This window comes from Propithecus coquereli, unplaced genomic scaffold (genome assembly GCF_000956105.1).
Source record: "Propithecus coquereli isolate 6110/MARCELLA unplaced genomic scaffold, Pcoq_1.0 Scaffold6, whole genome shotgun sequence".
Taxonomy (NCBI): domain Eukaryota; kingdom Metazoa; phylum Chordata; class Mammalia; order Primates; family Indriidae; genus Propithecus; species Propithecus coquereli.
In genome coordinates, this window is record NW_012151951.1 from 10,922,691 (window position 1) to 10,950,120 (window position 27,430).

At 40.3% G+C, this 27,430-nt stretch overlaps 1 protein-coding gene across 1 annotated transcript in view; it reads left to right on the forward strand.

The window, feature by feature from the left end:
- Positions 1 to 3,657: 3,657 nt before the first annotated feature.
- LOC105822190 (chromosome unknown open reading frame, human C11orf53) overlaps positions 3,658 to 27,430 on the forward strand; it is a 28,145-nt gene continuing 4,372 nt past the window's right edge. The window contains exons 1-3 of the mRNA XM_012659134.1: positions 3,658 to 3,676; positions 4,364 to 4,473; positions 26,650 to 26,692. Of these exons, the coding sequence (XP_012514588.1) occupies positions 3,658 to 3,676; positions 4,364 to 4,473; positions 26,650 to 26,692 (172 nt within the window). The remainder of the gene's footprint in view (positions 3,677 to 4,363; positions 4,474 to 26,649; positions 26,693 to 27,430) is intronic.

The following is a 27,430-nucleotide window of genomic DNA, read 5'->3' on the forward strand; positions in this document are numbered from 1 at the left end:
GCCTGCTGTCTGCAAGGGCGTTCTCCCTCCTCCTAACCTACCCACATGCTTCTAAGTCCAGCCTAAGTCCCCTTCCTTCCCACAAAACTTTCATCAACAATCCAAAGTGTACTCTTTCCCCTCCCCTACTCTTTCACACGAGAATGTCTTATTTCTCCCACTAAAATAGGATCTCTTTGAGGACATCTGCTGTATGTTCTAAACTTATTTTGCATCCCCTGTAGCATATAGTCCCATGCTTTACACTAAGTCAGTGCCAACTAGTACATAAGACTGCTTGTTTTATGACAAAACTTCAGAACTTTTGATCTGGTTATTTGCCATCTCATGAACTTTATTCTCTATTAATCACCATGTGGTTATTTGTTAAACTTACTTAGAATAAGTATATTTCCCCTAGGCTTCTTGGCATACACATAAAGCATAAATTGCTAATTCAGATTACCATCATCAATTAAAAAGCCCTTCAAAAAGAAGTGAAGCCAAGACTGTCTGCAAACACACAAAGGATCCAGCCTGGACCTCTTCAACTCCCGTCTCCTCCTCCTCCACAGAGCTGTCCCAGTCCACGCCCACCATCAGTCAGTCAGATGGTCCCCTCTTGCCCAGCTAGGACTGCATAGATTAGAGTTCTCAGCTCCCCTCCACAGGAACCTTATGCGGGCCGTACCCATATGTGTGTCTGCGGTTCTCAAACTTCAGAGAACATCAGAATCACTTGGAGGGCTAACCCCCCGACCCCCACCCCACCCAGGGTTTCTGATTCAGTACCTTTGGGGCAGAGCCTGAGAATCTGCATTCCTAACAAGTTCCTAGCCAGTGCCGATGCTGCTGGCCCATGGATCACACTTGGAGAATCATTGGTGTATATTCCCACTTTCGCTTGACTATCTGGCTTTGACCCTTGCCTGGTCCTGACGTTTAGTGTCTGAGTTACTCTCCCACTATAGGCTGCTCCATGTGCACTAGAGCTACCTACCTCTCTGGCCATACCACCTCGCCCCACACCCACACCCACCCTTCTTTGTTCCAGTCTCAGAGATTGAAGGTCAATTTGTACCTTTGATCCCAGTTTCTTTCTTCCTCTTCAAGACCTCCTTCCACCATTCCCTCTCTCTAAACCTTTAGTCCTTCACTGTGTCCTGTTCAAACATCCTCAACTCCTTCCGACTCATAAATACATAGATAGATATAAAAACATAAGGAAACCTCTCGTTAACACTATAATTCTCTCCAATTATCATCTAATCTCTTGCTTCGCTTTCTCATTCAAAATTTGAGAAGACATAGTCTCGCTTCCCTGTCTCCACCTCCTCCCTTGACATTATTATCTGGCTTCTAGCCACCCCCCACTTCCAAATTGCTCTTGCTAGAGTCAACACCAACCACTGAATTGAAAGCAATGAATGCTTTTCTGTCCTTATCTTCTTGGACTATTCAGCTGCATCTGACATTTTTTCTTGCTTCCTTGAAATCTCTTTTCCTCAATTTTATGATACCTTATTCTCCTGGTTTTTCCTGGTTCCTCTCCAGCCAGTCTTCCCACGTCTTCTTCGTAGGGTTCTCCCCTCCTCATCTGACAGCGCTTCAAATGTAAGTGTTCCCTAGGCTTCTGTCTTTAATCACTTGGTCCTGAGCTTCCCGATCAGTGTGTCAGAACTCAGTGTGATAGGCTTTCCAAAGATGTTGACCCTCTCAGGCCTCGGCAGTTGCGTGGCCTGTGTATCCCAGTGTGCCAGACACATTTAATGTTTTCTGTGTACCGTCACGTGACTCTGTCTTCAAAAGCACACCCAAGGGAGTTCATCCTCTGTCCTGGTTTCATTGTCATCAACGCCATGATGGCACTGAAACTTACGAGCCCAGAGCAATCCATTGTGGAAACTTGGGAATCACCCTCAAGTCTTCCCTCTCTTTACTTCCCTCATCTAAGTCATTTCCAAATCTGTCTGATCTTTGCCCGCCCTCCTACCACTACGCAGACGCCATTACTTCACTCCCGATGCAGCCTTGTGATTCTCAAATCCACCCTCCACACAGCTGCCAGAAAAGTCTGTCTCAAATGCAAATCTAACCACACCACTCCCTTGCTTAAAAGGCTCTAATGGCTCATGGCCGACAGGATGAAGTCCAAACTCCTTCCTATACCAGACGCATCAGGATTGACCCCTACTCATTTCCCAGCCTCACATCCTACCCCTTCCTCCTTCTGTTCCTGCCACCAGGCCTTTGCCCATGCTGTCCTCCACACCTGGAATGTTCCTGCCCATTTTGCCATCACCACACACCCCCTACCTCCTCTTTTAAGCCCCAGCTCAGGTATTGCCTGATTCCCTTCCCTGCCCCTCAAGGAAGTGGCCCATTCTGGGTTTCTCTGAATATCCTAGGAATATTTCTGTTATTGTACTTAGCACATTTGCATTATAATTATTTTACAGTATTTCTCTCCCCACTAGATAGCATGCTCTTTTATACCCCAGTTCTGACACATAGAAAATACTCAATAAATAATGGATGAATAAATGTAGCCTTAGGCTTTTCCAAAAATATAATGCATCACACACAATTCTAGAAGCAACACTTAGGTTCCTTTGGAATAAACATAAGGTCAGTAAGCTTTAAATTTGGGGCTAATTTGAGAGAAGCACTTCAAACCTCTTTAATTAAAAGATAGACAGACAAAACCATTTCAAAATTAGACCCAAAGGAACATTCAAATAACTTTGTTTTGCTAAAATCAGGTCATATATGGCTTTACTTGAATTAAATAATACATTGTCTTGGAACCTAGACTTTTTTCTTCTTTATTTTATATAGGTGTTTTGTATGAAACTTGCTAGTTTTCAAAGCTTTGTCATATACGTATCTTGTTTTTTCCCTATAAACCTCTGAAGACAGCTAAGAAGAAATGATTGCATTATTTTATACATGAAGAAAATGGAGCTAAGAGATTGTGACTTTCCCAAGTCAGTGACTAATGTTTGGCTATATAGGCACTGACTCTTAGGCCAGCAAACTCTTTTATTCAATGCACCTACCTCTGGTTGTAGCTTTAATGTCTTCCTTTCTTCCTCCCTTTCATCCTTTTTGCAATGCAATTTGAATCATAAGTCAAATGTATCCTAGACTATCAAAAAATTCAACCAGATTAGAGAATATTTTTGGCTATATGCCTCATACATACATATATTAGTGTATTCTGCCATACACAGTGATGCCAAATTTTGTACCCGCTGAATTTTCTGGTAAGCCAGCAATGCCTCCATTAAAATGGATTGAAGCCATCCAATCAACTACCAAACAACAAATTCAGAGTTAGGAAACATCTTAAAATTCCTCCAGTTGATCCACTAATTCAGTGCTTAAATACTTTCTAGAATAGTCCAAACAAAACTTCTCCTGTCATTGCTTCACCATCATCAGCACAAGGAGTTCTCTGTACCTAGAAGCAATGTTGCCAATTTTAGAACCTGGGAGGAGTGTTTTTCTCCATAGTCTGTTATCTCTCTGTAATTCTTCCTGGAGAAACCAGCAAATTTTTCTGTTTGTTAGTGTTACAAACTGACCTAAGTCTGGGTACCAGCTCTCTTGGTTATTAGCAGCTATGAGACCTTGGCAAATAACTTAGCCCTGGACCTCAGTTTCCTCTTTGGTAAAATGGAGCAAATGAAACAATGTATGTAAATTGTCAAGCATGACAATATCTTCAGTAAGTCATGTAGTAAGTGCACAATAAATATTTGTTAAATAAATGAATGACCCTTCCTTTATCCTTGACCTTGTCTCAAAGCAGCACCTCCTCACGTTGAATCTCTGTCTTTGTAGGGAAAAAAAACACACTTATCTGGTACAATAAACAGATAACAAATGACTTGCTTGTTAGGAACATAATCCTCTTAAAATAGTCCCATTAACCTACAAATGGTACAAATGTCATGGGGCAGGAATAGTGTCACTCCATAACCTGAATCATGCAAATCTAACTTTGCCTTCATGGAGTAAGAAGCACTATTTCAAATTACATCCAATCCTTTATCTTGTGATTAAAGCATAAATAGTAAATCTTGCTGGAGTAAATTTTGACAAGTGAGAGTACAAAAACTAGGGCACTTTGAAGAGCTGCTGTGTAGAAGATGGAGGGTTTCCTTCACTTAAGCAGAGCTTGGATGAGTCTCTATCAAGGACCAGGAGAGACAAGGCTCTACTGAAGCCGCTCTGTTAAACTCACTTCAAATTCAAGAGTTCTACCATTCTAACAAGGAGAAAACAGCATCACCATTACTGGCCCTTGAGTAAGTTCCTCAGGAAGTTAACCTAATGACTCCATCCACAACATCTGTTGTGACTATTCCATTTGCTTAAGTCCCAGGAGACTACAGCAAACGAGTGTACCAAGGCGTGAGAGTGAAGCACACAGTCAAAGATCTACTGGCAGAAAAACGATCCAGGCAGACAAGTAACTCAAGATTTAACGTAAGTCCCGATTTAATACATTTCTGAAGTTCTTGGGGGTTCGAGCTCTCTGTTCAGGTTAGCTCTCTCTCCCTTTATCCACACAACAATCCCCCACTCCTGGGTCTAATATTCTCGAGAGCAAAGCCCTCCTTTAACTGGCACGTGCTATAGAATTACTTGTATTTTTCATTTTTCCCCATGATGGACAATCTTCCTCCAGAGAGCACACCCCCTCGATATCTCCCGGGTCTCACTCAGTGGTGCCAACATTCACGCTATAACCTAAACTCCCCTTTTGTTCTCCTCATCCGAGTCCATTTTACACCAGTTTCATGCCCTTTTTGAAAGAGTTTTTTTTTTTATTTTTTTTTGAGACAGAGTCTTGCTCTGTTGCCTGGGCTACAGTGCCGTGGCATCAGCCTAGCTCACAGCAACCTCAAACTCCTGGGCTCAAGCCATCCTTCTGCCTCAGCCTCCCAAGTAGCTGGGACTACAGGCATGCGCCACCATGCCTGGCTAATTTTTTTTATATATATATTTTTTTAGTTGTCCAGATCATTTCTTTCTATTTTTTAGTAGAGACGGAGTCTCGCTCTTGCTCAGGCTGGTCTCGAACTCCTGACCTTGAGCGATCCACCAGCCTCGGCCTCCCAGAGTGCTAGGATTACAGGCGTGAGCCACCGCGCCCGGCCTGAAAGAGTTTTTATATCCCTATTCATCTGCTATTGATTATGTGTCCTTGGAAACAGGATTCGCATTCCCTCATAACTGTATGTCACTTAAATCGCAATCGATGAATTCTGGCTCTCCTCCTGACTGAGGATCCTGGTGGAGCGGAGGAACACGGGTGGAGAGGGAGCCCTGGCCCTGCCAGGAACCAGCCGTGTGGCCCTGGGAAAGTCACTTTACTTCTCTGGGCTCAACATGAAATGAGACATTCAAAATGACCTCCAGGGTCCCTTCCAGCTGTAAAAATCTCAGACTATTATTAACCTCATGGCATGTTTGATAGCTACCAGCAAGTTCCAAGAGCTCTGTGATTATATTGGCTGGCTACTACAGATGATGTGTCTTTTCATTTCCCCCCGGCCATGAATTAACAAGGGCTCAGTTGGTGGGAATAATGCTGACCTTCATCTACATGTTATTCTAAACCCAACAGATAGAACTTAGAAAAAAAATTCTCTCTGTAACATGCAAAATGAAAATTTAAAAATCCTAGTAGCAGATATTTTGAGTCTAAAACCTGTGTCTGCCATCCGTGTCTTCATAAATAGCTTTACTCTTTGCCTAAAATGTTTAAGTGGTTGCACACAGATCTCCAAAAATAATTCTAGAATGGCAATAGTATTTGGCTATCAAGATCAGTATATAACCAACTATTCTATTAGGTAAAATATAATGACATGAATGTCAGGCATCTGTTGGCATCTTCCGGGTGCAGGGCATGAGAGCAGATGACCAGGGATAAATGAGGCAGCCACGTGCAGTACTAGTGCAACAGTTACTGATTCTACTCCAGCATATCTGCTGAGCACGTTGGCATCACATTCAACGCTGCTCCAAAATCAAACTCCTGGGACATGTTCCAAGTGAACCAACTCCAGATTCAATTTCCTCCCATCCAAGAACACCTTTTGTTGCACACTTTATGCTATCCTTTCTTTGCAACCACCTCCTCTCTTCTAGTTCAACAAATGGAGCTAAGCTGATTCAGAGAGATCTGAATAATTGGCTCCTTATCTGCTCCTAAGTCAGTGTTTCTCACAGTGCCTACTCTGAATCATCCGGGGTGTGTGTTAAAAATATCAACACAAACCTAGTCTCTTGAGAGAGAGAGAGAGAGAGAGAGACAGAGAGAGAGAGAGAGAAAGCAGAGTCTACTTGCAACAAGCCACAGCTTCAAGTGGAAGTAATGTGATTGCCTGGCAACAGCCATAGCTACGACTACAGACGAGAGAGCAACTGAATTTTGAAACCTGATGGAAGTTCCAGGCAAACTGTCAATTGGAAAGACAAGAGTCACACATAAGGATAATTTATACCCATAGTCAAGGAGCAGAAGTTGTATCTGCCCAGTGTGAACGGGGATATAACTCGCACCTTGGTATCATTATCAGTGCCTATATTCAAATGATAAGTCACTATCCGAGAGTTATATAACAGGGCAAGTTACATAAAAGGCATATATCCAAAGGGTGGATGTATTTTTTTTCTTTAAAATTTACCTAATAATGACTTCTTGCTCAAGATCTCTGCCTATCAAGCCACAGATTCTGTTTTTTCTCCCTATTTTTTGATGTTTTTAACTTTTTAAAAGATAAAACAATGTAAATGTAATTAATAATAATCCATATGATTTTATTTCATTTTAAAAATGCAGATCCCTGGGCCTTCTCCAAGTCTGACATAAAGTTATTGGATTGGAGCTAGAAAAATGGTCATTTTGTTATTTTTTTACAAGCTCCTTGGAAACATGATTCCTTTGCATGTTACTGTTTGAGAACTTTGCCATGGAGCAAAGAACAAGTGTCCAAGCCTCACACGCTGCAGCCAAGATTCTTATCTCTCCCAGATAAGAACTTGCTGAGTTATTACTATTGGCCCAGTGACACTGTGTTACAGAGAAAGTGGATACAAGAAACATGTAATGCATAGTGCATGCCATTAAACACCAAATAACGCCATAGAAAGGAAAAATACTTACACATTTAAAAAAATACAAGAGCATATAACCAAGCACTAGACTAAGTGCTAAGAACAAAAGACTAGGTAGCATAGTCAAGTGATATGAAGACTAATAATATTTGTGTAAGGACAATTTAAAGTGCACTCCCTTGTGTACTATTTCATTGGATACATACACTAATCCTATAAGATCAATTTCACAGTTTCCCACTTTATAGATGAATAAGTTGAGAACAATAAAAGGGAAGTAATTGTTTCTAAGTTGCACAGTTAGCAAGTAGCGGATCTCCCAACTCCTAATTCCATATTCTATATTTACAGGGAAAAGTCAATGTGGACTAAAAGTAGAATAATCTCTGAGACATGCAAACAGAGGAAAATTTTAAAGAGAAAATGTAACATGTAGAAAGAATTTCTAGGACAAAGAAGGGACAAACCAGTTCTAACCATGGTATTTATTCTTAGGCATCAGTGCATAGGCGGTATGAACTCACCCTTAACTTGGTGTTCCCATCACAGTACCCAACATCGCAACACTAGTATCTTACTCGAATACTCGGTTCAATGACCTTTTAAATTCAGGTAATTAAATGCATAAAGTCCCAAAATGTGATTATTTGGGGTTTAGGCATTTCCATGAGTTGATTTTACTGTCCACATGCTCATGTTTCATCTTCTCGGATACTCTAAAATATCTTTAATCTCAATAAGGATATCATATTCATTAATCATCCACTCTCAAGGACTTGTTTCTGTCCCTGTTGCAAATGCAACCCAATAAGCAGGAGTCACGGAGCATCATGTTACTGGCAGACACTGTGGGGCCCTAATTCCTTGGCTAATAGGGAGACTACCTCCTCTTTTTCATACCAGCGCACTACGAGACAATGAATCTAGTATCTCAGATAAGTTTGCAAAGGGAAGCCACCCATTAGACATGTTCAAAATGTGTAGCTGGCAGCATGAGCAATGACCAGTCAGGGACCCTACCATGTGGTTTTGCCATAAGCATATTGTACTAGACCAAAAAAAATGGACCTCCCCCCAAAAGATTCCACCTCAAGTCCCTGGCACCTGTGAATGCTGCCTTATGTGGCAAATACGCTATTCAATTAAGGACCTTGAGAGGAGGCGCTCACCCTGCATTACCTGGGTGGGCACTCAGTGCACCGTGCCCTTGGAAGAGAGAGAAACACACACACACAGGGGTAGACACGCTCAGAGGAGGCAGTCATGCCACCACTTACACAGAGGTGGCAGTGACGAGGCCACCAGTCAAAGAACACCAGCAGCCACCAAAAGCTGGAAGAGGCAAAACAGATTCTTTCCTATCATCCCATGGAGGGCACAACCTTGCTGGCACCTTGATTTTGAACTTTAGGCCTCCAGAACCATAAGAAAATAAACCTGGATGGTTTTAAATACCTCTTTGTGATTATTTGTTACAGCAGTCCTAGAAAACTAATACATATACATTATGAAAACTCTGTCCCCCTGGGTAAGCATACTTTGGGAAGTATCTATTTGATGCTCAAATCTCTGCCCTTTCATTTGTGACAAGACTCCGATAAATTTACACAAGACTATGTTGATCCATCTTTACCACAATTTCCCTCGCAAACATCCGTTTTTGATACCATCAAATGTCTTTCACATCTTTGCAGTAGGAATAGAAAAAAATCCCTTGCATCAAAAGACACTTTCGCCAAAGACTGGAAATTAAAACCACTTCTATACATTTCAGCCATCATTCTGTGGTTTCACAACTATTATTATGTATCTCTATTTTTAAACAATGGCTTTTTTTTTTCCTTCTCAAATTTTTCTGTGGCATTTGTTACTACACTCTTAGATCTTCTACTATAAAATACAAATATGAGACATTTACCAACATCTAGTACCAAAAAATATATAATTAAACTTCTGATTACTGCATTTTTTTCAGTTACACTCTTTCAGTTGAGTTCCATAAAAGCAAATCATTGAATTTTTTTAAATAACATCACAAAATTCAATAAACTCCCCATTATGTATTTTTTTTAAAAAAAAAAAAAACCTTAAATCTAATAGCCACAATTTTTCAGTTTTGTTTTAAAATTCAGTGACTAATTTGCAGGCTATTGAGATTTTTAATCAAGTTTTTCATAAGCTGCCATATATATTCATTTAAAATTTTTGAATATACAACAGCCGACACGGAGGGGAATTGTAAAGTTTGCTGAGTAGGAAATGGAAGTCAGTTTGGAATGGAAACTGGGAGAATGGGGGAGTGCCGTGCTGAACAGAGAAGAATCACAAGGGACCTAGATAGCAGGACCTGATGTTCAATTTATTTTTTTGATTTGTGGCAGAGTAATAGCCCTCTCGCTCTGCTCATTCATCAAAGTGCTGTATCAGGAACAATAAGGAAATTGATATGAAAGTTCCTTTAGGTTAATCCTACATAAACATGAGTGAAGATGTCTGGTTCTGTTTTTGGAAGGTCTGCACTGAGGAACATGTTGAAGAGAAATATCCCAAATGGGAGATATATTCGGATTACATCGGCCTTAATTTACACATACTATACAGATACAGACCGAAATTTCATTCTTGCCACGTGGCGTGGTTTGCTTTTCAAATCATAATTACTTAGTTATTTTCTTTTTTTACATTTTTCTAAATTTGTACCTTTAAATTAGCTGCTAAAAATCTCTACATCAAGGACACACATAGGCTAAGGCCATATTGTCAGCTGGGTTTCTTGGTTAATAATCTTTCCTAAGTATTTTTGGAAGGAAAATATAAGCAACGGAAAGAAGTGTGATGATAGCAGATATTTGATGGGAAAATTTGGAGGAACAGAAGGGGAATAGGTGCCAATTGGTATCTTTATGGCATGGATTAATTGAAATGTTTGTTGAGAGGTTGGCAAAGTCTAACCGCAGAACAGATGTACACCGTCTACCTCGGGCCCTAATACCTGTCTGTCCTTCCTTCGGGACTGCTAGCTGGACGTTTGTTCAGTTGCACATCCAGGTGCTGCTTTGCTGCACTAGTCACGTGCACAATTCAGTTATCTCTGAGTGTGAACGTCGTGATGCCCACATCTGCAATTTGCATTTGGATTTCTTGGGAAGTGCTAGAGGAAAAAGTACACAATTGGAAGCCATAAATTATATCACCTAGAAGATTCTTTGATTTCCCTGGAACTTTGGAAAATACATCTGTGACATCTTTCCTACAGCAAGAGCAGCCGCTCCTTCCTTGATATGTTTGAACCCCTCCTTCTGGCTACGCGTGGTCTCGGACATTCCCTTCTGCTCTCTGGGCCTCGGTGTCCTTGCTGATAAAAGCAGAGAGTTGGGCCTTGTCTCTAATAAGATTCCTCTCACTTCAGGATTCATTTTTCAAAATAATTTTGTTGTACAGTATATACCTGAGGATTACAACATGATATTATGGGATACATATATGTATGATTATGTGTATATATAGAGAGAGAGATAGATAGTATTAATGTATAGATATACTATCTATATATCTACAGATAGTAAAACAGTTACTATAGCAAAGCAAATTAACATGACCATCATCTCACATAGTTACTTTTTTGTGGCAAGAGCAACTAAAATCTACTTACTTAACAAAAATCCCTAACACAATTCAATTTGATTAACTTTAGTCCTCATGTTGTACATTAAATCTCTAGACTAGTTCATCCTACGTATCTGCTACTTTGTATCTTTTGAACTACGTCTCAGTATTCATTTTTAAGACTCAAATTTTAAAAAGTTTATCCCATTCCTTTACTATCTTCATTTTCGTTACTCATATTTCAAATGTTACAATCTCACTGTTTAGGATTTAAAGTAGATCTGAATCTCTGAGAATGAGCTCATACCCAATTCAAAGCATTTGGGGGCTAATGTTTTAGATCATTCTGTCATCTGGGAACCTACAGCACTTAAGTTTCCCAAAGTTAATTTTCTAAGACACAGACAGCGTAGCATGGTGAAGAGTTTGGGCTCTGGATCCAGATGACCTGAATTTAAATCTCAGCTCTATTATTTGCCCACTGTGTGATGACGCTGAAATGACCTAACCTTGCTGTTTAAAGGAGGATAATATCTGCCTTGGAAGGTTATCGTAAGGGTTATGTTTAATATTTGCCAAGGGCTTGACACATGGTAGGTGCTCAATCAATGCTGCTGCTATTAAATACCTACTGCATGCAAGAAACAATGGAGGTTAGAATTCAAAGCAATGCAAGAAAGTCGTTGCCCCGAAGAAATGTATAATTCAGTTGTGGGGGAAGGAATTATATGCTATTAAAAATTTTAAAATGGCTTTGCTCCAAGTTCCAAAAGAATGACTGTGACCGTCTGTGAACATTACAGAGGTTCAGAGGAGGGTGAACAAAGTATGGGGAGGGTGGGTGGAAGAAGACTCCTTGGAGGAGGGTGCACCTTGAGCCAGCTTTGAAGGAAGAAGATGACTCAGTTGCGCAGGAAGCAGGTGTAGAGTTCAAGCAGAACACACGGAGGGGCACACACCTGGGGGAAGGAGACATTTTGTCTGCAGGGTTGAGAAGTGAAAGAGAAGGTTGGGAGGCCGGCCTGGTGCATAAACCTTGAAAATTCAGTTCTAGTCTTGCCTGTTAAGATCTCCCAGATGCTCCCCTCTGCTCCCAGAGCTTCCAGCATATTTTTCTGCTAAATTACGTATCGTATTGCACTATACCTGCTTGTTTTCTTAAATCTCTCCCCCAGTTGGCTATGGTCTTGCTACTTCTGTTTGTTCCTTCTGGACCCTCCAGCCCAGGAAGAATGGCAGTGTGGTGGAATGGTCAAGGGCCTACATCTCAGAGTCAGACAGACCAAGGCTCTGACTCGAGGGTGTGAAAGTGTTCTCATTTCTCTGGGCCTTAGTTTCCTCCTATGTATTGGGAACAGTGATACCCACCATAGAAGGTGTCATGAGGGTGAAAATAATGTCCTTAAAGCACATGGAATGTTGCAAGTGCCCAGCTAATGGCATATTTTATGGTTTTTAGAGTATCTGGCACATGGCAGCACTGGACAAATGTCACAGCAAATGTGTGCTGCACTGAGGTGGACATGCACTAGATTTTGGGGCACTCTGAACAGCAGCCTTGAGTTAGATACTCTCAATTACTACAAAGTCTAATATAATATAAATAAGTCAAACCATTAGAAAGGCCACTGGGTAATGTTTGTGGGTTTGAAAACTTCATTCACTATGAATAAATGAAACAACAAAACAGTAGAAACAACGGTTAGCTGCCTTAATTTTATACTTCCTTAGCAATGCCACCCCCTCCATTCTGCAGGTCAAGGTGGCTAGAGTTGAATCCCCAACCTGGTGGAGTTTCTTAAGATCGTTTCTATCACTCCCATTCTGCAGTCCTAAATGTCCAAAAACTTAACCAGGCTTGCATAACAAACCAAGAATTACATTTATTCATCATGGACTACCATTTCATGAAAAACCCCTGCTTCCAATGACAGGACAAAGAAAAGTCCTAATATTTGGATCAGGCTTTGCTACCAATGCACTGACCTACAAGTGATATGACTTTCTTAAGCCTGCATTTCCTCAATTTAAAAGGATCTTCTGTGTGGTGCAGATGGGAGGAGGGTCAGTGTTCAGCGGTCTCAGTGTGTTACCCCCGCTGGGTGCAGCTGTTTCTCTTCTTGACTCAGTAGATTTTCCCAGACCTCAGAACATATCCCACCCACTGGCACCCCTCCCCCCAACCTCCAAGGCCAGGATGAACCCCCTCTTTATTCTGAGAAAGATAAATCCCCTTTCCTGTAGTTCAACTAGAGTTTTGCAAATTGAGTTTGCCAGAAAAATTACATAAAGCACAAGGACAGTTATGTAGCCTACAAATGTTCTGACACTGTGATGGGCACAGTGGTACAGTGGAGGTGACTTTTAGGCCTGAGGACCTAAAAGTCCATCACTTCAGCTCTCTCTGTTGGGTAAATAAGAATTAATAAAAATAATAGCTATCATTTACTGCTGGGCTCTGAAATAAGGACTTTACAAATATTTTCATTCGTCTACTTTAAAATATATTTCATTTATCAACACAAGCACAATAGCTTTAAGAGGGTGGTACTCAAATCTATTTTTTCGGATGGGGAAAATAAGAATCAGGTAGGAAGCAGTAGAGCTCAGATCTGGACCCAGGTTTGTGGGACTCCAAAGTCTTTATTTAACCTGGCATATTGCCTTCTTAAGTTTATGTTTCCAATCCAAAGAAGTTTGAGCTTTGGAGTAACCACTTTGCTTCAGGTCCTGCTGCTCAGGCCTCATATCACCCTGCAGATTTCATACATGATGTTCGGCCCCAATTATGACTTGTATTCCCTCTGGGCCATGTAAATGTGTCTCCCCACCCATCCCTGCAGTGCAGACTGTTCAAGGGACACCACACCCAGCCCAAACCAAAACAAGGACCTTCCTTTTCTATAGTACTCAGACATCTTAGAAGAAACTAGACCCAAGAAGCTTTTCATTTCCTTCTAGAACTTATCTCTTAGTTTTGTCCCAGAACCCGCTTCTAGAATACAGTCCCACCTTGTCATTCCCCACCACCCTCTGGTCTCCTGGAACTCTCCAGGGCAGCTGGGCCTCTCTGTATAAAAGCAAAACACTTACTAATCCAGAGTCAAAGCACGCCACACTGACCTTGCGGAAGCCTCTTTTCCGCTCTCCTAGAGATCTCTCAGGCCTACCTCACACAACCCATTTCTCTCTGACCTTTTCTTCTTGCCTTCAGCTGACTCCCCTGCTCTGCCTTTTGCTGAAGTGGGATCTCTTTTCTGAATATTGCCACGCTGATCTGAGAGGGTGGCATCCCATAGCTCACTCCGGGGAATGGTTGCAGAATGCCACTCCTCCCACTTGAGAAGAAAGAGACCCCATCGACTCCCTTCTGAGGGCTGGAAGAGATTCCTGAGCCCAGTGAAACATAGAGTTTACAGCTCAGTTAACCTGCTGTCTCTGGTGACCCATTCCTTCAGTGCTCTCTTAACCCCCATGGGGTCTGGAATTCTCTCACCATTGTACACACTCAAGTACCTTACACATATTCTTAACAGATATAATAGCCACTAAGGAAGGGATGGGGATTTCCTTACACCTTTACTTTCTTATGAAAGTGTAGGGAAAGATGGGCAAAGGGAGACCACCAATGCTCTCATTTCCTAGGTACTAAGCCCTGTTAGTCCTCCATGCTAAGGACAGATGGAACTCTTTACTCACGTAGGAATCCAATTTTTATCAAGACATACACCCCAAAACTTGCTGAAACTTGGACGATTTGTATATTGTGCTACTTCTCTTTGGCATTCTCGTGGAGGTGCTAATCAACAATGAGAAGGTCAAAAGAATGCAAATAAGTCCACAAACCAATAGCCATACCTTAAAATTAGGATGCTGGCTGTACATAAATCCAAGGAACAAATCACAACTGCTGCAGCCATCAGCACAGTGTCACATCTAAGAACATAGCACGTCTGTGGTGTATTGAATCCACGGTTGGAGGAAGAGTAAGCTTTGAACCAAGGCATCCCAAGCTCTGCAGACATATGAGTGCAAAAAAGTTGTCACCATTGCTAGTACAGGAAATACTCATGGCCTTCTCTGATTTCTTAAAATTTACCCTAGAAATTATTTTTCATCTCTTCAACTCTCATAAACTGAACCCATCCTGGCTTTGTAAGATTGTCATACGTGCCTGGATGCAACAGCAAATGGGCATCGGATGGCCTAACGTGTGTCTTCCTGCTTTGCTATTGCTTTATTTTTCTTATCTTTTCTTATTATTTTAGAAGTACCTGCTGTTCACTTCGTGTTTGGCTATTAAAGCTCTTTATAAAACTGCAACTTTTCTTTAATAAATACATCTCATTTGTCCTCGCTATGCTTTTATGAATTGCCAGCAGATGTAACTGCTGCAAGGTTTGATAAAGGGAATCAGTGTCTACCCTGGGACCATCTCATCTGCCCGTCACCTTGTGCTTAGTCTCAGTGCTTTGCATGTTGCTTGTTAACATTGCCAGCTAACCCCCTTCATGAGCCTAGGAAGAATTAAAAAAGAGAAAAACATTTTCTGAGCAGGCAATGCCTTGTAAAGTCAAAATGCCAATGTTTGAATACAGAGGTACATACTATATTCTTGGCATTCATCTGAATGCACGTTTTATTTTCTAAGGCTTATAAATGGCCCATTGTGTGACTTCCGTTAGCCCACTATCCTGCACTGTTTAGAGAACTGAACCACATTTCTAGGGCTTTCCATGTTCCCCACCCAACCACCTGCTCCTTCACAATCACAGAAATTTTAAAAATAATAATAAAGGTGAACCTTTTGCAAGCAACTTATTTTTTCAGCTGTTCTATTGGTTCTGCAGTTTTTTTTTTAAAGTCATGAAATTTAAAATAATTCCTGGTGGTGAATTCTTTCACACAGCTTGCAAAAATAATCAAGTTTTACAGCGAAACAGCCATAGCAAGTCCATCTGGCAGGACTGGAGTTCTGCAGATTCTGTTCTGGCCAAAGTGCATCCCAGCCACTGCTGTTGTTCTAACTTAGCTACATAAATACAAATAGCTTTCCAAAGGCGCGCCAAGATCCAGGAGTAGAAAATGTGTTTCATTTTGTAACTTGGGCAACAGAAATCACTTTCTCACGGAGTCAGCCTGGACATAATTTTGTGCCAAGCAGGAGAGTTTTAACAGTAAAAATTTAAGAAACTGTCAAAAAGTTGGAATTCTGTAACCATGTGAATTTTCCAAAGGTCATAAAATAGTTTATACCCCAGAAATTTAAGACACTTGGAATCACAGTTCCCAAAAGATTTGAAGATTTACAATAAAGATATGAGAACTAAAGTCTATTAATCTTTATTAACTAGTGGCTTTAATTACAAAAGGAATATATTATAAAATTTCAAACAAACAAAAGAGTATGAAGTAAAAAGTAAAAATCTACTGAAGTTTTCCCTGCTCACACTCACCTTGTTCTACAACCAGGAGCCACCCCATTGAGTTTTATGTAAATTCTCTCAGAAAATTTGCTGTGACATTTTATTAAAGAGAAATTAAGTTGCCATGCCAACAAGTTAATGAATATTGAAATCTGTTAGATAATATCACATGCACTATTACAAAAATGCATAAATTAATATTTTCATGGTAAATTCCCTTCCTTGAGAGAGAATGTAAACATGGCTTTTAGTCTTCATTTTCCCTCTATACACCTGAAGGCCTTAAGCCAATCACTTCATCCTTTTATGTCAGTAACAGAGCCCCTACTGTCGCCCAAAGCTGCTGATGATGGAGACGAGGTGCACAAAATCAGACCAGCTTCTTCTTTGTAAGATAAGTCCCTTATAACCTAGGTTTTGTAGGCACAAGGTAAATGTTTTTGAGGACATATGTTTCAATATTCCCTCCTCAATTAAAAATTCTTATTGGCCCTAGTACACAATGTACTAGTAAATTCAATCATTTAAGAATGTAGAGTTTTTCTTTCTAAATAGGGCAATGGGAGGGAGAAGTGCCCGCCCTCTCATGCAGGCATCAGCAGGAAGGTTGGTGACAATCAAGAAAAGAGGGAAGAGTCCGGAGAATTGTGCAGCTCCCAGGACGGGTGGCCCGCAGTCCTCACACTTATGGGAGAGTCGCAGCCCTTGTTGATGCATCTCTAAAAGGATGTCAAATAGAAGCGGACAAAAATGTCACCTGCCGGCCCCCTATAATCCTAGCCCTACTGAGGGCCCATCAGACCCTCATCACTGGGTCTCTGCTCAACTACAACACCCCATATCCTCACTCCACCAACCCTTTCGGACCCAACATTTTAGCACCAGATTAGATTTCCTAGGACACCAGTTCCACCTTGTCCACACTGCAAAGAAACTTCTGAAGGGCCATTGCCTCCTACCAGACCAAGTCTAAGTTCCTTAGCATGGCTCAGAAAGCCCTTTCTAACCTGGTTCCAGCTTTTCTTCTTCTTTCCTGTCTGCATATTTCCTGCTTGCATTTCTATGTCCGTGACATGCTCTTCCACAAATTCAAGCCTTTGCTTTTCTCCCTGAAGACAATGTCCCCTGGACTATCAGCTTACTGACTTCCTTTTATCCATCAAAACCAGACTCAGATATTACTCATGTTGTGATGTGTTCAATCACATTCCCCCAAGACAGTAAGTCACCCCCACCCTGGTCCTTCCCCCATCCCTCTGCCTGCACTAAATCATGATTACAATACAGGTTACGTCACTTATGAGCTTTGTGACCTTGGACAAGTCCTTCAGAGTATCAGTTTTCTAATCTATAAACTATGGATAATAACTTATAACAATATCTCATTGATTAATGACAGGATAATGAAAAATGCATATAAATCATTTAACACACTACAGAGTACATAAAGCACACAAATATTAGTTGTCACTAAAAATGATCACATGCACACTAACGTGTGAAGTGCCTGACACAGAGTCTGGCAGGACGTGGGTATCAGGCAACATTTGTCCTCTCAACCTCAATCCTTATTTTTATTATTGCACTAATTACATATATATTTATGCACCTATTTTCCCTATGGAACTGTGTACTAAGAACAGAATCCATGTCTTATTCTTCTTTGTATTTCCGGAAATTTCCACATTCCTCATGCCTAGTAGGCATACAATGCATTTTAATATAATCAATGAAGTGAAAATTCTGCTCCCAACAAACTGACTTGCTTATTATTCCTTGTAGAACAGCTGTGCTTTCCCACCTTTGTTTTTGGTTCCAAAAATTCCTTACTTCTAGGAGCTTCCTTACTCCTAGGAGCTTCCTTACTCTTCTCTACATCCTCTCAGCCCTCCGCATCCCATTCAAATCCTCTGAGCATTGATTTCCCCCTTTTCTGACTTCCAGAGTTAGTAGAGCATAGACCATGCATCTGGAAACCAGGCACACACTGCTTCATATCATGAGCCACTTTTTCCTGGGTATGTCTGTATCAGTTACTTATTGGTTATCAGAAACTAGCCAAACCTTAGTAGTTTAAATTACATGGATGTATTATTTCTTGCAGTTTTGTGTGTTGGCTGGAAGTTCCTCTGCTGGTTTCCCCAAGGTTCACTCATGCAGTTGCATTTAGCTGGAGCCTCAGCCAGGCTGGAAGGTGCAGAATGACCCATCTCATGTGTCTGGGAGTTGGTGCTGCTGCCTGTCAGCAGGGGACCTGAGTTCCCTTCCACAGTCCCTCATCCTCCAGGACAAGCTTCCTTATGGGGAGGTCAAAGGGCAGCATTTCAAGCAGGTGAAGGTGAAAGCTGCAAATTCCCTTGAGGCCTAGACATTTTCACCACATGCTATTGGTCAAAGTAAGTCCCAAATTCATCCTAAATTCAAGAAGTGGAAAGATAGACTCCACTTCATGATGGGAGGAGCTGCAAAGAAATTGTGGCCATATTTAATCTACCACAAATGTCTTGTCTCCCTAAGTAGATCCTAACTTAAGCGCTTTGACTTCATTTTTTCTAGCACCTGAAAAATCCATCACTGTACCTTGCACATCAGAGGTGGTCAATAAAGCTCTGTAGTTTGATTGAGAGACTAGTGCACAGAACTTGCTTATTATGTCCTTAAAACATCAAGAGAGCATAAGCATAAATCTGAGAGTCAGAGAGTCTTGGGTTTACATCCTAGCTGTGTAATTTACTAAATGGGTGATTTGGGGCATGTTACTTAACTTCTCTAATGCTCAGTGTCCTCCTTTGTAAAACTGAGATGATGATATATACCTTATACTAAGATAACATTATATAAAGTACCTGGCGCATACTAGATGCTTATAACTGTAGTTCCTAATCATTATGGGGTATTTTCTTATTTATGATTAAATATATAACTCAGATAAGTGGCCCATAAATCAAAACCTCTTTCAAACTTTGCAAAAGTAATAAGATTTATGAGAACATGTTTGGCATAGTTTAGTCAGTGCATGAGATTTCATGCCAATCAAATTGCCCCTGGTTCTACTATATGCTTTTCACATAACTAAGGCATATAATTCCCTATGCCCATTTTTTCCTGGGGGAAGAAGTTGTTCCAACCTAACACGAGTACTCATTTAAAGGCTAACTGTGTTAACATCTGGCATGAACTTCACATTCATTCCAAAGTTTGAGAAAAATCATGTGGCCTATGGTGGATCTAAATTCATGTATTAAAATGTGGTGTTAGAATGTTCAATATAATATCATCAGCTCCACCTGCCTCTCAACCATAGATATGATAACAATGAAAAATTAAATGTATAAAATACCACGAATTCCTTGAAGAGAGATATTACCTATTCACAAGTGGCTATGATTATTATTACTTAAGCATTAGTATCAATATGTTTAAGCTTAAAAAGATATTTTCTAAACTATATTATTTAACTTAAAAAATAAAATTATGCAGTACTGTGAAAAATGTGATGTTAGTCAGAGATCTCTTCCTTAGTACATTTCAATATATTTCTCCAACTGGGTTGGCACCTAGAAATATTTTTATAGGGTCATAAAATGACTATAAATGTACTCAAGGGAAACTCCTAATCTTATCACTTTACTGCCTTGGTGACCTATTAGTTCAAATTAACTCGTTTTCATGGAGGGCGTTTGGAGGCAGCTGTGGGGCTGCTGTGTTAGCTGCAGGAAGTTGCAGACTGGCAAATTTCATTCAAATATAAACCTCTAAATTTGGCTACCTGGCGTTGCAGGATCCTGTTGTTTGCAGTATGCAAAATAAAAATTATATACCATCTCACTTGGTCAGAAGTTAAGAGCACTTCAATATTAATTTCAGTGTTATTTCTGGTGGATTTGTAGGAAGAGAGGCAACTGTATGACTATAATATATTGAACAAGGAAGAATGAAATGTGAGTTTTCCCTCCACATGGGAAATGACAGCAAGTGTGCAAGCTGAAGGTGTCTGGTTTAGGCTGTTGTCTCCCAATGTATGAAATCTGGGACTGAGACGAGGAAGCAAGTGGCAGCTCTGAAATCTGTCCAGTGAAATCCTTCCCAGTCCCATCTAGGCCCTTCCGAATGCCTTTACGCTCTGGGAGATGAACTGAAGAGGTGCATTATCATTGAATTTTGTATTTATCCCTCAAAATATTTCCCAGGCCACCACACAGTGGGGAAGCATTAATTATAGCTACACACTGGTTCATTTGATGGAAATGTTTTATATTATGATTATGATTGTGGATCACAAGTGTTTGTGAAAATGTGTCAAAATTCATCAAGTTGTACCCTTAAAATTTGTGAGTTTGATTATATGTAAATTATATCTCAATAAGGCTGACCCCCCCCCCAAAAATAGAATATCACTTGAAGAATTAAGGAGACGTATATATCTATCAGACAGGGAAGTATCCAATCCCACCTAATCCTTTTTGTGAGCTTTTATATAATTATATGATCCCTCTGGATGTCCCTAAGTCTCCTTTACACTAAATTTTTTTAAAAAATAACTATGATACTTTTCTATTTTTAATTTTTGAGTTATTAGAATGCTTGAAAGGCAGTCTGGCAGGATGATTAAGAAACAGTCTCTGAAATCAGAAAGTTCCTTGTTTGATCCCATCCACTACCACCACCACCACCACAACCAACCCCATCCTAGAAGGGAACGTAGGTTATTCTCTCGATGCTTTGGTTTCCTCATCAGTAAAATGAGAATAATGTTACTCATTTTCTGGGATGGTTGTGAGACTTCAGTGAGATGATACATGTAACACATTTGGCCATAGCAATGCCCAACAATGTGCTTATGAACTTATTACATGTAAGTGCTTATGAATTGCTTCTATTACAATTTAAATCTCTGCTGGAAAACATTGGAAATCATGGAAAAAGCTTTCGGTGCTGCGTTAAAAACCAGGAAGGTATCTAAGTCTAGGTTTAATATTTAGAGATTCAATTCTGTTTCAGGCAGACTAGATTGGGGGTAAGGAGATCTCTCCCACAACAAAACTATATCCTGCCTAAGACAAACTTTAATGTGTTGTTGAGCTAGCATGAAAAAAGGAAATCTCCAAAGCTAAGGGTAGGAGGCAGGGGTTGGCATGGGAAGTTAAGGAAAATTAAGACATTGCATGGTAAGAAGATGATCATGACCAAAAGACAGGTTCCCTGAGAACAAGTTCCCAAATTGGCTTTTATATGTGAAGACTGGTCCTTGACTTGTTGCCAAGGTTGGGAAACTGAAACTGGGACTCCAGGCTTCATCTGGGGACCCCGGAAGGCAGCTTGTTCCCAAGAAATATAAACATAAATCCTCTGAAGGAAAGTAACCTCAATTTAGTACCACAGATTTTCACAGATTAAGGTCAAAAAGATATGAGTTTCAATCAAAGCTCACCAAAGCATAAGAAAACAAATCACCGTGCATGAGTCAGCATAAACAATAAATAACAAATTTAAATTCCCAGGACTTTCATACATTAAAATTACCTTATGCAAACTATATAATAACTTAGCAAATAATAAGCACTCAACAAGAGACTCTCAAAAATTACCAAGTATATTTTGAAAATTTATAAAAATAAAAAATATAAAATCATGATATAAAAAACTCAATGTGTGAGAAAATGAAGAAAGTTGAAGAAAAAATTAGTGAACTGGATACAGATCTGAAGTAATTTATGCCAATCTATACCAAAATGTATTTAATAGAATAATTGATATAGAGAAAATAAGGAGAGCTTAAGAGATATTGAGGATAAAAGTAAAAGGCCTAACATATATCTAAACAGAGTCCCAGAAGGAGAGACTAGGAATAATAAAGACAATATTTGAAGAGATAATGGTTGAATTTTTTTCAGGATTTATAAAAGACATGAATCCTCAGATACATGAAGCACATCCTATACCAAGTATGATAAATACAAAGAAATCTACCTCTAGATAAATAAGGTGAGCTTGAAGAACCTTAAAGACAAAGGGATTATATTAAAAGCAGTCAGAAAGAAAGAAAAAATTGTCACAAAGAATATTAGCATATTAATAGCAGACTTCTCAACAGCAATCTTGGAAGCCAAAAGACAATGGAATGATATCTTTAAAAGGCTGAGAAAATAATAATTATAAAGTTAAATGGTAAACTCAGCAATATTATCTTTCAAGTACAAATACAAAAGAAGTAATATTTTCAGATAGATAAAAGCTGAAACAGTTCACCACCTACACTTAAGAAATGTTCTAAAAAATTATTTTCGAAGAAGGAAATGAATCTAGAAAGAAGGTGTAGAAAAAGCACAAGCAAAGAAAATGGTGGAGATGTAAGTAAATCTAATGCAGATTTACTTAACAAAATGTTGACAATAATGTCTAATTTGTGGTGGTTTAATAACTAGAAACAAGCTAAAATAAAAGAAAATAACACATACATGTAAATTAGGAGAAGGATGGTAAGAGTTAATGTTCTTGTCTGTCAGTTGGAGGCTTAAGATATTGTTTGCAGGTTTCGTTAAATATGCATGGTAAAATTTTAAGGGTAACCATAAAGAATGGAAATAGATGCATAATTGCCACAGCAGGTAGAGGACAAAATCATATAAGAGATAAGAACACAAGAGACTTCTTTTCATCAAATAACAAATAAAATCGACTAGACTTATAATTGTGAAATATTTGTAGAGTCTTCCAGTATTAAAATTGGGTTGGAGAGGGCATGATGCTGGCAGGAAGGGGGAGGAGAAGTCCAAGATGAGAGGGATTTTTAGTGGAAGAAGGGAAAGATAGAAAAACTTTTATAGCAGAGATATCAAAAGGTGAAGGAGCTGTGTCAGCCACAGTTATGCGGACTTTCTCCACACCTGGGGCAGAGGCAGGAGGCAGAGCCATTTCAGCTGATGAATAAATGGCTGACTGAGGCTGAGGGGCCAATAGGGCACTGATACTGATGGTCATCAAATTGGGTGTGTGTCCCGTGTCTCACAGAAGCCTTTATCCTGGCCCCAGCCTTGGCCAGAGCAGCTGAAGGGAAGCAGGCAGGGAAAGAAGGTGAGAGAAGAACAATGGGACATCTCCCCAAGCAGCACCCAGGACAGCTACCACCCTGCCACACCCCACTTAGACTTGAAAGGAGGCTGAGGCAGAAGTCAGAAGGCATGCGTGTTGGCACAGGCCTTCGAGGAAAGACCCAAACAGATGGAGCTAGAAATTGGAGAGTAACACTGGATAACGTGGGCCCCAGAAACATGGGAAAAGATGCCCAAACACAAGTGCATCTTTGGTTTAACCACTGACTCGTTTCCTACCCATACAAATGTTAGAGAACCCACTTCTGGGCACTGCAGCCCAAGAGTTCCCCTCAGCCACTTAAAAGTGTTAACTTATTAATCAGGAAAACATGTAAATCAGGACATGTTTAGAGGGCTATACCATAGATTTGAAGGGACCTAAAAACATATAACAGTAATAATAGCTAACACATATACACTGTTTATTCTATGGCAGGCACTATTCTAAGTGCTTGTTATATATGATCTCATTTAATCTTCCTGTGGCCAAGATCCCACAGCCAATAAGAGGCAACACTGGGATTCAAAGACACTCTGGTTCCAGAGTCTTCCCTGTTTAATGCCATGCAGCTTCTGAATGGTTGGAGGATAATTTGCCTGGAGAAGATTGAATTTGAGGTTGGTGCTATGGATTAAATATTTGTGTTCCTCTAAAATTCAAATGTTAAAGACCTAATCCCCAATGTGATGGTATTTGGAAGCGAGGCCTTTGGTAGATAATTAGGTCAGAAGGTGGCACCCTCATGAATGGGATTAGTGTCCTTATAGGAAGAGACACAAGAGAGGGGATCTCTCTCCACTACGTGAAGAAGGACTTCTGCAAACCAAAAGGAGGGCCCGCACCTAAAACCAAACCATAATCTCAGACTTCCAGTCTCCTGAACGGTGAGAAATAAATTTTTGCTGTTTAATCACCTAGTCTATGGTATTATTATAGCGGCCTCAGCTAAGACAGTTGGGAAATGATCAGTTGTCTTCAAATATTTGAAGAGCTTTATATGGATGAAAGGTAAAAGTTATTCTTTAAGGACCAAAGAGATTAGAACTAGGAAAATTATTTTTTCAGCCTACTTTGTAACAGTCAGAGTTCCCCAAAGAAGAAAGAGGCTTCCACAGAGGGTGCTAAATTCTCTGTCACTGGAGATTAGATGCACCTGGTGTTAGCAATCTGGAGAGAATGTAAGCATTGAGTGCGTGGTTGAGCCTACAGACATACCACCCTTAATGTGCCCGACCTCATCTGATCTCGGAAGCTAAGCAGCGTCAGGCCTGGTTACTACTTGGATGGGAGTGTGTGGTTGAAAGAGACTCTCTAGAAAATCTCTTCTAACTCTTGAGTTTATAGGACCATGAGGGTCAGGGCTAAAGCTCAGATCTAAAAACCCGGATGTTGAGGATTCTTAACTTCCATAATTGCTACACTCTCCACTTACTTTGCTCCAGCCAGAATTTGCATTTGTATATTTTAAGACTCTACACACCTGGACACCCTTCCTTCAGAGGTCAGCTTAAGCATCACTTCCTCCAGGATGTGTTCCCCCCCTCATGCCTAATCCCCGGCTTAGGTGCCCTCATCAGCCCATCTTTCCCCGACCACTCTACTTCTCCTACTAGAGTGAATTGTCTGTTTTGTCATTGTCACCCTGCATTAGTTTCCTAGGGCTGCAGCAACAAGTTACCACAAATAGGATGGCTTAAAGGAACAGAAATGTATGGCCTCATGGTTCTCAAGGCTAGAAGTCTGAAATCGAGGTGTCAGCAGGGTCATCTTCCCTCCGAAGCATCAGAGAGGAAATCCTTCCTTCCCTCTTCCCAGCTCCTGGTGGTGGCCGGCAAGCTTTGGCGTTCCTTGGCTTGAGGTTGCATCACTCAATTTTCTGCCTTTGTCTTCACATGACCTTCTCCCCTCTGTGTCTGTGACTTTGTGTGTCCCTCTCCCCTTCTTATAGGGATGTCAGTCATATGGGATTTAAGACCTACCCTAATTTAGTATGACCTCATCTTAATGTAAGTAATTACATCTTCAGAAATCCTATTTCCAAATAAGGTTACATTCAAAGGTACCAGGGATCAAGACTTCAATATATCTTTTGGGGAGACATGAATTAACCTACCACATCTCCCAACCTCCCATGCTCACTAGATTGTGGGTTCTTTGTAGATTCTATCTTCATCCCACATATTTTTATTGTGTCTATTATGAACTACACTCTGTTCTGGGCACTGAGGACAAATTACAGTCTAGGTCCCTACACTTGGTGGAGCTTCTATTCTGCGTGGGGGCAGACGGTAAGAAGTGGCCATTCAGTGTTGAAGCCAAATGCTAAGCGTATATTTGTGTATACACAGACACAGACACAACTGTCCCCCTTTGTCCATGGTTTCGCTTTCCCAGGTTTCAGTTAGTCATGGTTAACCAAGGTCAGAACATATTACATGGAAAATTCCAGAAATGAACAATTACTAAGATTTAAATGGCACTTCGTTCTGAGCAGCGTGATGAAGTCTCACTCCATCCCACTCTGTGCTGCCCAGGATGTGAATCCTCCCTTCATCTAGGGCATCCACACTGTCTATACCACCCACTCGCGTAGTCGCTGTCCTGGTTATCAATGAGATCAATTGCCACAGTATCACAATGCTTCTGTTCAAGTCACCCTTCCTTTATTTCATAATGGCCCTGAAGTGCAAGAGCACGATGCTGGCAATTAGGATATGCCAAAGAGAAACTGTAAAATGTTACCTTTAAATGAAAAGGTAAAAGTTCTTGACTTAATAAGGAAAGAAAAAAATCGTACGCTGAAGTGCTAGTATCTACAGTAAGAACAAATCTTATATCCATTAAACTGTGAAGACGGAAAAAGAAATCCATGCTGGTTTTGCTGTCACATCTCAAATTACAAAAGTTACAACCGCAGTGCATGATAAGTACTTAGTTAAGATGGAAAAGGCATTAAATTTGTGGGCGCAAGACATGGACAGAAACATGTTCCTGTTGATGGCAATTGAGTCTGGTACTGTACGTGGTTTCAGGCATCCACTGGGGGTCTGGGAATGTATCCCCCACGAATAAGGGGGAACAACTGTATATGCATATACAGTGCCACGTAATATATATTTGATGAAGGAGTATTAACTGTAACAGTAAAAACCAAAGGATAAATAATCTCATTTCATCTAGCCAGTGTTTACCAGAATCTCCAAGTGTGGATTCTCTGGGTCCCTCGTAAAACTTTGTTCTCTGGTACTTGAGTTCTTACTCTAAGTTGACCTCCCCCTGCAACTCAACTCCCCAAATAATATTTCTGAGTATCATAAAATAAAGCTTACAAAATGTATTCCTAATTTTTTTTATTAAATTCAAACTTGCAACTAAAGAAAAACACATTTGCATTCTGTTTGCCTTTCAGGGCAGCGTCAGCTCCTCTCAGTCTGCCTTTGTCCAGCTGCCAGGTGAGCACTTCAATTCTACGAGCGATTATTCCCTTTCGAGTTCAAATCAAACATTTGGGCTTCCATTCTTTTATAACTGCCTCACAGCACTTTCAAAACTTGGCTCCTTTAAAACAGCTATTTTTACAATACAAGATCAGTAAAGACAAACCTCAATCAGTCATTCCTGAATTTGGAATTTATTCTGTCTTGATGGCAGCGTTTTGATCGTTGCCTAGCAGAAACTTGTTAAGCAAAAGTAACAGCAATTAGGCCCTTGATACAGTTTTTAAATGTCTAAAGTTCTGACATCATGATCTGATAGAGGATGTACCTGCTTCAAAACAGGAAGAGAAAGTGACCTGAGGGCGGATGGGGAAAACTAGCATTTACTGGGGACTCTCTCTACCTAAGGTACAGAGTTCAGCATTTTGGATTCATTTCAATACACATGGCTTAGATGGAAAGGGGACATTCTTAATAATAGTATCGGACACACACACACACACACACACACACTCCCTTCCAGATCTCAAATCAGAAGTGGTACAGTCCTTCTCAATAGTTTTATTGCCTTCAGAGCTGGATAAGGGAAAGGAATGAGAGCAATAGAGGATCCCAAATAAATGAATGTCTCCATGCTGTGTTTGCCAACCATGTTTATGCTCATTGCAATTTGGTTTCATCTTCTGCTCTCTTCTGCAGAAGAAAATGTCCACAGCTTCTCTTTTCATCTAGAATTCTTCTTCTTCTTTTTAA